The sequence below is a fragment of the Malania oleifera genome, chromosome 3 (assembly GCF_029873635.1).
Source record: "Malania oleifera isolate guangnan ecotype guangnan chromosome 3, ASM2987363v1, whole genome shotgun sequence".
NCBI lineage: Eukaryota > Viridiplantae > Streptophyta > Magnoliopsida > Santalales > Ximeniaceae > Malania > Malania oleifera.
Window position 1 is genome coordinate 32059331 of NC_080419.1, and position 10516 is coordinate 32069846.

A 10516-nucleotide genomic window follows, 5' to 3' on the forward strand; every position below is an offset into this window, starting at 1 on the left:
CCTCTCTGTACTCTAGATCCCTCTCTAATTATGTAGAGTTTCCCCTTTTCTAATTCTCTCTTTTCTTAATTTCTGCAGAGTGTTACTATCTTTGATAGTGTGTCTAGCTACAGTGCGAGCCTTTGGGGAGATTTGTCGCCAAAAGCCCTGACAGAATTCCCCTCCAACCAACCTAGCAACAAATGATTCTGCTCTACGCATGTGATTTTTCATTTTTTTACATTTTTATTTTATTTCCTTGAATTCCAGTAAACTAATTTCGTTGCCCTTTGTGTGCAAGTGAACTGGAAGGTCCAGGTCGCAACTTTGGAATGGAGGGCATGGAATTTTTACCAATGTCTTTATTGCTTATTTTGTATTTTCTTTTGTAAGTGGGGTATGTATGTACCCCCGAGTTGTTCCCCTGCAACTTCTCTTTGTACTATTTCCTGTAACTTTTTATTTCATCTGTAACCTCTATATTTCTGCATTATATTCTTCGTTTCCTGTATTTGTATCATCTTGTACCTCACAAGGCTTGGGCACGTGCCCTTCTCTTTTGAATAAAATGTGACCTTATGTACTTTGTTTAATTTTGACCAAAGCCTTATGTCACGGTTGACCAACCTGCCCAAGAAGCAACTAGTAATAAGATGTGACTTTAAAACCTAACCAAACTCCTTGTTTCAAAATTAAAAGACCTAATCTTAAATTTTAAAATCTTGAAACTCAATTCAAAAGTTTGACTGACTTGATTTAAAAAAATTCCTAGAATCAAATTAGAAATTGAAAAACTCGATTTTCCCAAAACGGATAACAGAACTTGGTTTTTAAGGATTTCAACTAAAAATTAGAAGAACTCAGTTTTCAGATTCAAAATTTTGGAAATATGGGACTTTTTTCACAAAAACTAGCCTAATGAAAGGGGTTATGAGACATTGACTAAAAATAGAAAAACTTGGTTTAACATGAAAATTAAAAGGGACTCAAACTCGAAATAGAAACACTATTTTGAAATAAAATCGGGACTCTAAAAACAGAACTCAAATTTTAAACTTAGGACTCAAAGGGCTTATTTTTGAAACTCGGGATTGTTCAGGATTCAAAATCAATTTTATTTTACCATGTCTTCTCAAGGAGGCTTGGTTAAAATAAGAGTGTCTAAAGATAGTGTAATTAAGAAGGGAGATGGTGGATTGGTTGTGAATGGACTCGTTTTGTTGGCCCCGTCAAAAGTGTAAGGATAAGGATAAAGAAAAAGTCATAAAAGTCCTAAAAATCATAAAAAGGGAAAAAATGAGGGAGGTGACTGGAACTATATTAGAATACGTAAGAAGAAGGAGAGAGAAAGGGATAGAGCTAAGGAAGTAAAAACAATAAAAGATAGAAATAAAAAATATAAAGTGGCACGAAATCCAAAGTGATAATTGTTTGTCACATTGTGCGAATTAAGCTTATTACCACTAAAACTAATCATATGTTTATACCCTCCCCAAGTTAAACTTGTTACAATTTATCCCAAATTGCATCCAAAATGCAACTATAGTTATAAGTCATAAATTCAAAGCATTTAAGGTATAATTATAATTGGGACTATTTATAAGCATTAGTGGTCCAATTATTATAGTTGATTCTGATGATTGTTTGCCTTGTTGCCAATAATTGAGCAACCTTTGCATGATGACTAGAGACCTTTTGTTACTTGTGTCAATAATTTATTGTTCACCTTGCCTTGTGAATGGATGTCCTTTGATTGGATGGATGATCTTCCATGCAATTCCCTGGATGGTTTGGCGATAAATGGTTATCCGCGCATGGGTAACTACAATGTGTCCAAGCGACACTTGTCATATATGTAATATGTTGTTTAGGTGACTTTTTATTATAGTTCTCAAGGCAATGTCGAAGTAAGTGATTCGTTTTTATTTGTTTAGTTTGTAGGCAATTGTCACTACCATGCGACCATTACCATATCCCAGAAGGTGCTTAGAGTTGTCACAAACAGTTTGATAGTGTGAATTCCAAACCTTGCATTTATATTTGTGTAGATTTGGACGAAACTTAGTACAATTTTATGTTGCATTAATGTATTTTATCCAAAATTACACTAGTCTAAATTCAAGGTTTGAATTTCAAACTTTCAAACACAAGGTTAGGTCTAAAAACTATTTTTGATTTTAATTGTCATTAATTTTTTATTTTTCATAAAATTTTCAGATTAATTTTTCATTATTAATAGTATTTGGTCTAGAAATCAACAAAATATAATAAAATATAATCTCATTTGTAATTTTTTGTTCTTTTGTCTGATCCAAGCAAAATCATAGGGTTTTAGAAACTAATAATGCAAAATATTCTTTATATGATCTCAAAAGCATGCTTTCTAAAAATATTTATTTTGTGGATGAGACCATGCGTTTCGGGTTTTGAATTTAAACTTAAATAGATTTAAATGAAATTTAATATAATTTTATATTATATTTTATATAAACCTATACGTAATGATGAAAATTAGAAGTTGGATATTAAATTCTTGTCACTCAAAAACATCCTATTCATGGTCTGGTGTCACAAGTTAAGCTTGTTTAGGGCATTATGCTTGCTTGTGACCGCTTATCTCGTGTGCTTGGGATGAGTTTTCCATCATATAAATACTAATGTAGGGTTATTTTTTGCTAATGGTATCTTTGTATGTCAAATAAGGTAGTATGACTTCTCGGTCACTTTAATGTTTCCTAATGTCAGGATGATAATTACATAAAAACCTCTTTAGGGGAGGATGAGTGTTCATCAGTTATTATAAAACACACTAGCAATTGTCAACGTATTTAGCCTACTTACCTCCCTCACTAAACACACATTGTCAATGAAGGTGTTATTAATGAATTGCGTAGATTCAATGTTTACTGCTTGCTTGCCACTACTTTCACGAATGTTTATTGTTTCCGCTGTCATTTGATTGAATGCTAATGAAAGCGTTTCGTGGATGAATGTTGATAAACGATAGGCTGACTAATTAAACAAGAGTGCTTTAACTAGCGCCGCACGGTCCTTTCACAACGGTGTGAAAATAGTCGGACCGTGACTCCTGACAACGATGTAACTTGCAAGTGAGCCAAGTTGGCTCACATGCTAGGTTAGAATCAACTTGCTCTACACCTCTCAAGTCCATTCAACACGATTTCGCTGGATTCAAATCCAACCTCCAGTCATTAATTTGATTAATCTATTTAGATGAGTTTAAATTTTATAATATTAACTTAATCAAGTCTAATAAAACTTTTATAAGTTCATCGTTTCTAATATATATGAGCACACAGACTCCAAAGGAAATGAACAAATGGGAAAGAAAAAATATCCATCAGTGGCATGAAGATGCGCGGTTGCGTACGTTAAGTAAATACATATTATATAAACAAAAAACTAATTGTGAGGGAAATATTTATTATACAAGGGATGAAGCGATGTTCACACATGAATACATGCATTTATGTGTACATAATAATTACACAAAATTTAGGCCAGGGCCTTTTTTCCAAACCTTCCTGATCGATCTTGGCCGAAGGGTATTGCATCAAACTCCCAGCTTCCTGAGTACTGGACTTGATTCTCTTCCACCATGGACACTGCAGTTATTGGGAATCAGCTTCTCATGGCTTCTGCAAAATTTAAAAACCAACCTGTTAAAAACCCAAACACATCCCATCCCACCATCACTGGACTTCCCAGCTAAAAAAAATGATAATAATAAAATTTTAATGATCTCATTCATCCTCAGCTTGCCAATGGTGCAATATATAATTATATATAGCGCCAAAGCCCGAAACCCATTGGCATCAGTACCACAAGGATACATTCCTCGTCTGACAGTATGAGCACCCTCATTCCAGAAAAAATTACCTGAACAATAGTCACATTAGAGTTTTGAAGAAGAAAATTAGAGAAGAAAACAGAAGATCAGAGATCAATGACCGGTTTACATGGAAAATGAGATATGAAATCAGATAGGCTATCAGTGTAGGAGGCTATGAAGACCACCTTTGCAGACAGACGACGGAATACAACAGAACAAATCCTATGCTTCAACCAAAGAAAACTACATTTTATAGAACTTAACAGAAATAGTTTTTAATTTTTTTCTTCCAAATAAAAAATCAAGGCATAATCTCCAGAAAAATCTGAGATGTACTCTTTTTCTTATTTTCTCCGATGGATCCATTGGAGGCCCACACTGGGCCTGGCTACAAAATGGAAAGTAGCTTCTCACTCATCCCATACTCCCATCCCACTCCCACCAAGATTAGAACCTGAGACCACTGAGTTGAAACTCACACAAGCTTCACATGTACGTACATTGAAACCCCTTTAACTATAATCAATTATATCTGTTTTAACCCCACATTGAGGATCAGAAATAAAGTTCATTGATTAATTGGTTAGAACCGGCAGAGAAGAGAACTGAAAGAAAATAGATGGATCCAATGAGGGCGCATACAAGATCAATTTTTGTATCAAACAACAATTAAAATATTTAATTACTATTTACGAGAGAATGGGGTGTCACTCACCATCTCTTCTATTCCCTTTTCCATGCCAATCTGCTCTAGCGATGACTCTTTCTCATCAGAAGATTCATACTCCTGCATGGACTGTTCTCTCAACAATAAGGAACACGCCTCTGGAACAGAGAATGAATTTCTGCTAGCGGTTTGTTTCTTAGCTGAAGAAGAATCAGCTGTAGAGCACAAGTCCTCATCTGTTTTTGAGGTTCCAGCCCCATCATTGACATTATGCAAATTATTTTGAATTGGAATTTCATCTTCAATATGCAGCGGTCTCTTCCTATTCACTAACCCATTCTTACCATTTTGAATTGAGGGAACCCTCTGATCATGAGAGGAAGTGGCAGGACAGGAAGCACTTTCCTTTAAGACGACCACTGGAATGGTTAAATTTGCAATTTCTGAGTTATCGACAACAACTTCTTTTTCCCCATTCAAGTTCGTAGCCATAGCAGCTGCATCCCTTTCCCACATCATGAATATAGCTTTAGTTAAACGTTCTCCAGCCTTATCTATCCCGATGATAGGCTCTGGATAGTTTAATCCCAACTCAACTCCTGCAGCTTTAAGCACAATTTGGGGTGCATCCCAAGGATGATGGATCCATTCAGTTGGCATTCTAGCTAGCTCAGGCAGCCAATGCCTCACATACTCACCTTCCGGATCAAACTTGGAGCCTTGAACCTGAAGCCCAGAATTTATAAATATGGATAATATTTAATCAGTCCATTGTCTTGCACAAAGCATTTGAATACACATCTATATACAACAGGTAGTCACAATAATTTCCAAAACAAAATCTGTGTAGTTATCTACCGACATACTAAGATACCCTTATTTTTTCAGTGTGGGCTTCCCTTTGAATGCTACCATAAACAGAGGGAATCTTAACCCATTTAAATATGCAAAGCACAATAAACTGATTCAATCTCGCTGAGAATCCAAACATCAGATTAAGAAATAACATTCTAAGGTTGGGCTTGCACATTCAACAGTACAGAAACAAGCTAAAACAGTTCCCATCCATTAACTGTCCAAATACCCAAACTTTGCAATGGAAAGTGAACAGGATATCATTTGTAACTGAATAAACAATTGAATTTCACAATTTCAGGGATTAAATTTTGGAACTGGCAAAGACATCAATTTGTTATGCTAATGACTTCACTTTGTTATGAAGTCTAACTGAAAATACCCAGAAAACAAGGAAAATCCAGCATACCTGTGGGCTGTCTAAACGATCAAGTTCATGCCCATCTGGTAAGCTCCCAGAGACGTACTGCCAACCAAGGATATCGGCTTCCAGATCTGCATCCAAAAGCGTGTCCCAGAAGTACTTCATCCCCCATTTCCATGGAAGTAGTAGAAACTTAACAGAGAAGCTCGCAACAATTACTCTTATTCTATTGTGAATCCACCCTGTTGCCCAAAGCTCTCTCATTCCAGCATCAACCAACGGATAACCAGTCCGACCCTGTCTCCAAGCCTTAAAATGAGCTTGGTCAGCATGCCAAGGAAAATATTTCAAGTTGCTCAGCAATGATCTTTCATGAGTGAATGGGAAGTTAAAACAAAGGTAACGCGAATATTCCCTAAACCCAATGGCACGAAGAAAAAGATTCACACTATCCTCCCCTACAGTATTCTTTTCATTTGCCCACAGTATTTGCTTCATTTGGACACTTCGGAAAACCTTCCTTACACTCAACTCTCCAAAATGAAGATATGGAGACAACAGCGATGTGGAGTTCCCTTCCACTTTTACCCTATTCTTTGAATAGTCAACCAGATGCTGTTCAACAAATTCAGTCAGAGCCTTATCAGCATTGCTCCACCCAGGCGACCATCCTCTTCCTAGCAAGGCATTGCTAGATTTTTCTGATTCATCTTCAAGACCGAATTCATCAACAGATCCTTCTTCAATTATTCCTGTCACAAGACAGAATAAACGCTTTTTAGCCTTTGATTTATGTTTGTCTTTCTTATTTCTCAGTTTTTCTTGTGGGTGGATGGACTCCGAAATGACAATACTACTGCCTCATATGCCTACTAGTTGTTAATTCTTTACCACTAGGAAATTATAATATTATAGTTATACAAACAGATAATATGTACCTGCAGCTGGCACCAATCGCCATGGAGGAAGAAGTAAAACAGACTCCTTCTGCATGCACAGGCACTTGTCCCAATATGCATCAAAGGTTGTAAAAGCATGTCCTTTCTCATCATATACTTCCCATGGTTCATACAACAAATCTCCATTATAGCTTTGCACTGAAATGCCAAGCTCTGCCAGCTTTTGCTTTATGGTGTAATCACGAACAAGGGACACAGGATCTGGAAAAAGGAAAGTAGCATGGCCAATCACCCAACAAAAATTTAAAAAGAAAGTACCCAACTTGAAGCTGATTTCCTAGCAATTGAATTAGGTTGGTTCAATTTTCAGGCTCTTTGACCATTTATGAAATTTACTGAGATTCAAAGTTGATACCCTTAAATAGTTTTATATACATCATTGTGCTCAAATCCAAATTTCTTATGATTTAAGATTAATTGACAATTTAATAGAATACGAGCTCTTCCAAGAGTTTCTAGGCTCAAGTCTCATGATTTATGTTCGTACTCAATTATATTTTTTACATCACATTTTGATTTATTTGTATTTATCACCCATTCAATTCAGTTTGTTCACCTCTCCACATGCAATACATGAGCGAACATATCAAACATGAGGAGGGGCGTTCGATTCATGTATATATATACATTGAGCGCAATTCACAACAGCTAAAGGTTTAGCATAATTGGTCATCCTACAGATATATCAAACCAAGGTAATTATAGAGGCATGCATACATATATATATATATATGCATGCTTATACATGTACATACATACCTATATACATAATTGCTTTGACTCTGAGCCAGTCAACATACAAATATATATTTCGTTAGGTCAAGTAGGGGAGGGAGGAAAACTCACACACACACTGAGCCAGTCAATATTAATACTAAACACACACACACACACACACGCTGATTATACGTTCGTCCATACATTCACCACATAGTCCACACCCGCAGAAAAAAGGACAAATGGAGTTTCCACACAAATATTATAGAATTTAAAGTATTGTAAACAAAACCCAATAAGCCAACACACTAGATTATATAATCCCAAATCAACCATTTGCCTACTCTAAACAATACAAAAGTTGCAGCCAAACAGAACATAACCAATTTTTACCTGACATTGACGACACCAAATTAATTTCATGTACTCTTTTGCCCTCCATTGACTCCCAATTGTAGGACTAAAAATTATTTGATTTTCTACCAATTTGATTTGGTTTATAATAACTAAATCAATCCTAAACCAAATAGTAAACCAACAATCAACTCATTGGTTCGATTAGGTTTTTAACTTGATTCTTCCAATAATATTACATAAATTATTCAATAACTTTTGAACTTCAAATCTAAAGCTCACCTGTTCTAGGACGCCTCAAGGCCCTAAAATTTTCAGAGCTTGTGGCTCATGAAAGGGATGGATGACCTGCATCCTCACTTCTGATTTGGGGTGGGTCCTTACTCCAACTTCCAAGACTAATTGCAAGGGAGTGGGGGTGTTCTCCCATCCTACATTGGATGGATCATTCTTCGGCATGTCTACTGCATCTAAAAAATGATACAAGCCTTTCTAGTCATTATTGCTGAATGTTTTCTTTATACAGACTGTCGCCCAAAAAAATGACAAACAGGAGCAATGTTCTCATTTTCTTTAAACTGATTTTTTTTCACCATCCCCATAACCATTTACACAACACACTAATTTCTTTCAATTGTGCTGCATATAACAGTGTACTGGCACTGGACCGTTATCATAGTTTTGTTGCATTTAGAAATGCAGCTAAGGCAATCAATTAAATTTTGGACACTAAATTGAATTTTTCTTTTTGCATCTTACTGTTTCCATGTTCCTTCAATTTCAGTTTCTATGCTACGCGGGCAATCAATAAAACACTTTGTCATCTTCTTCTTTTATTCTTATTTTTCAACTTTTCAAAATTTTCATAATTTATCAACAAATTTCTTGAACATTATCATCCACCTAACTCTCCAGACACAATATCATTCATGAAATTTCCTTCAAAAGGAACCACAAGAAAAGATGCAATCATGCAATTCGCAATCAGACATCAGTATTACCATTCAGGAGGAACACTAACAATATAAATTTATAGGAACATCAAATAAGGTGTCACATAATCTTTGAATTTATCAACAACGTGTGCATATCATTTCGCTTAATGTAACACTCTCTATCCTTTTGCAAACTTTTATATCCCTACACAATAATTGCTCCATTACCACCCTACGCCATTCCAAAAATCAAACATAACCCAACTTTAATTTAGCAAATTAAATACGGTATGGAGTAAATAAATTGTATTAACGTAAGGAAAAAAAGCATACCATAAAGATGGTTAAATACTACTTTTGTTGCACCAGTGGCATTAACACAGTCCAAAAGAGCATCAAGGGTACTCTGGGCTTTTCTCAGCACAAGCACAGCTCCGAGGGATCTCAAGGACTGCTCCAAGTGGGCAATAGACTCCTTCAACCACCACCTTGAAACTCGACCTGGGTAGAACTGCCCTTCTTCTTTTGGGCACCATATGAAGACAGGGAGTACAGACCCATCCCTAGCAGCAGCAGCCAAGGCTGGATTATCCTCAATCCTGAGATCCCTCCTAAACCAAACAATGGTCTTAGAGTTGCCACCCATGTCTGAGAACTCAAAGGATTATATTCTCTTCGTGTTCCCAAAAGTTTTTCTTTCCTAGATTCTCCAAGATAAGGAAAACCCACAAAATTTCTATCAAACCAAACACCATCAAGGCTCTCAAATTATAGAAAACCACAAATCAATGCAAAATGGAACCCAGAGCACTCGCAGCTAAATCTGGGATCTGGGTTTTGCCTACTTCTGGGAACATATCAAAATTAGCACCGCAACGCCTGATGAGGCCCCAAGAAATCCCAGATAAGAAACACCAATTCCTCCTCACTAGCCTAAGTCTACTCCCACTAAGAACTTTCTCGCATACCGAAATTGCTACAAGAAAAGGCAGCGCAGAATGAGGAATACTGTCTCAAAACCCTCCAAAGAAGCACACCTGCATGTTGGGATCACCAATCATTCTTCCAACAGTGATCGAACACGGGGAGAGTAGATTTCACTTGACCGAAGAAAACGAATTGGGAGGCTGCAGCACAAGATTCTTTCATAAAAAAAAAAATATTAAAGAATGCGATCTACAGGGGACTACCGACTTGATTACAAAGAATTATTAAATATTTGTGGAAATTGAAGAGAATTCTTAACTGTGCCAAATTCTGGTTTAAACAGGTGGCGATGGGGGGGTTGATATCGTGCAGCCAGACACTCATATGGGCATGCCACCAGCCTACTGAAGGCCAAACCCCGCAATAATTAAGTTTGAGTTTAGGTAACCTAAAAAATTAAAAAAAAAGCTGTTTTTGTTGTTAATACATATATATAAAACATGGTGGAATGAGCAATGTGCAAGTAACCTTAGGAGAGGTCCAGCAGAGTCGATTCACGTGCGGAAGTGGATCTGCACTGTGGTGGGACACATACCTCGTCTCTTCTGCGGATCCGTAATAAATATCAACCTTCTTTCTTAATTGCATCACCTGCACAGCACTTTCCTTTTGTACAGTGAGTGACCCAAAAGCCCAGACACCATGGGAAATTATATTGGAGATTTTCTCACCGTCTATTTGTGTTTTAAATGTTAAATATATATATATATATATATATATATATATATATATTTAAAAGAAGGACGATACCTTCATTTATTTATTGATAAACTTTCACTTAACGGAGGAATATCATGATTACAAAATAATTAATAGGAGAAACAAAAGACAAAATTTTAAAAACTT

General features: G+C 36.2%; 1 protein-coding gene across 9 annotated transcripts; it reads right to left on the bottom strand.

The window, feature by feature from the left end:
- Window positions 1–3362: 3362 nt before the first annotated feature.
- Window positions 3363–10314, bottom strand: LOC131151079 (cryptochrome-1). 9 transcript variants are annotated; one of them, XM_058102267.1, is made up of 7 exons: window positions 10139–10245; window positions 9930–10014; window positions 9017–9810; window positions 6657–6878; window positions 5764–6470; window positions 4548–5225; window positions 3363–3638 (listed from the first exon to the last, which is right to left on the bottom strand). In XM_058102267.1, the coding sequence occupies exons 3-7, from the start codon at window positions 9327–9329 to the stop codon at window positions 3630–3632; spliced, it is 1929 nt and encodes a 642-aa protein (XP_057958250.1). In that variant the 5' UTR covers window positions 9330–9810; window positions 9930–10014; window positions 10139–10245; the 3' UTR covers window positions 3363–3629. The 9 variants fall into 9 exon arrangements, with proteins under 9 accessions (XP_057958250.1, XP_057958249.1, XP_057958246.1 ...); XM_058102266.1 differs by having other exon boundaries at window positions 9017–9825; window positions 9930–10011; window positions 10139–10244; XM_058102263.1 differs by having other exon boundaries at window positions 3363–5225; window positions 10139–10314.
- Window positions 10315–10516: the final 202 nt, after the last annotated feature.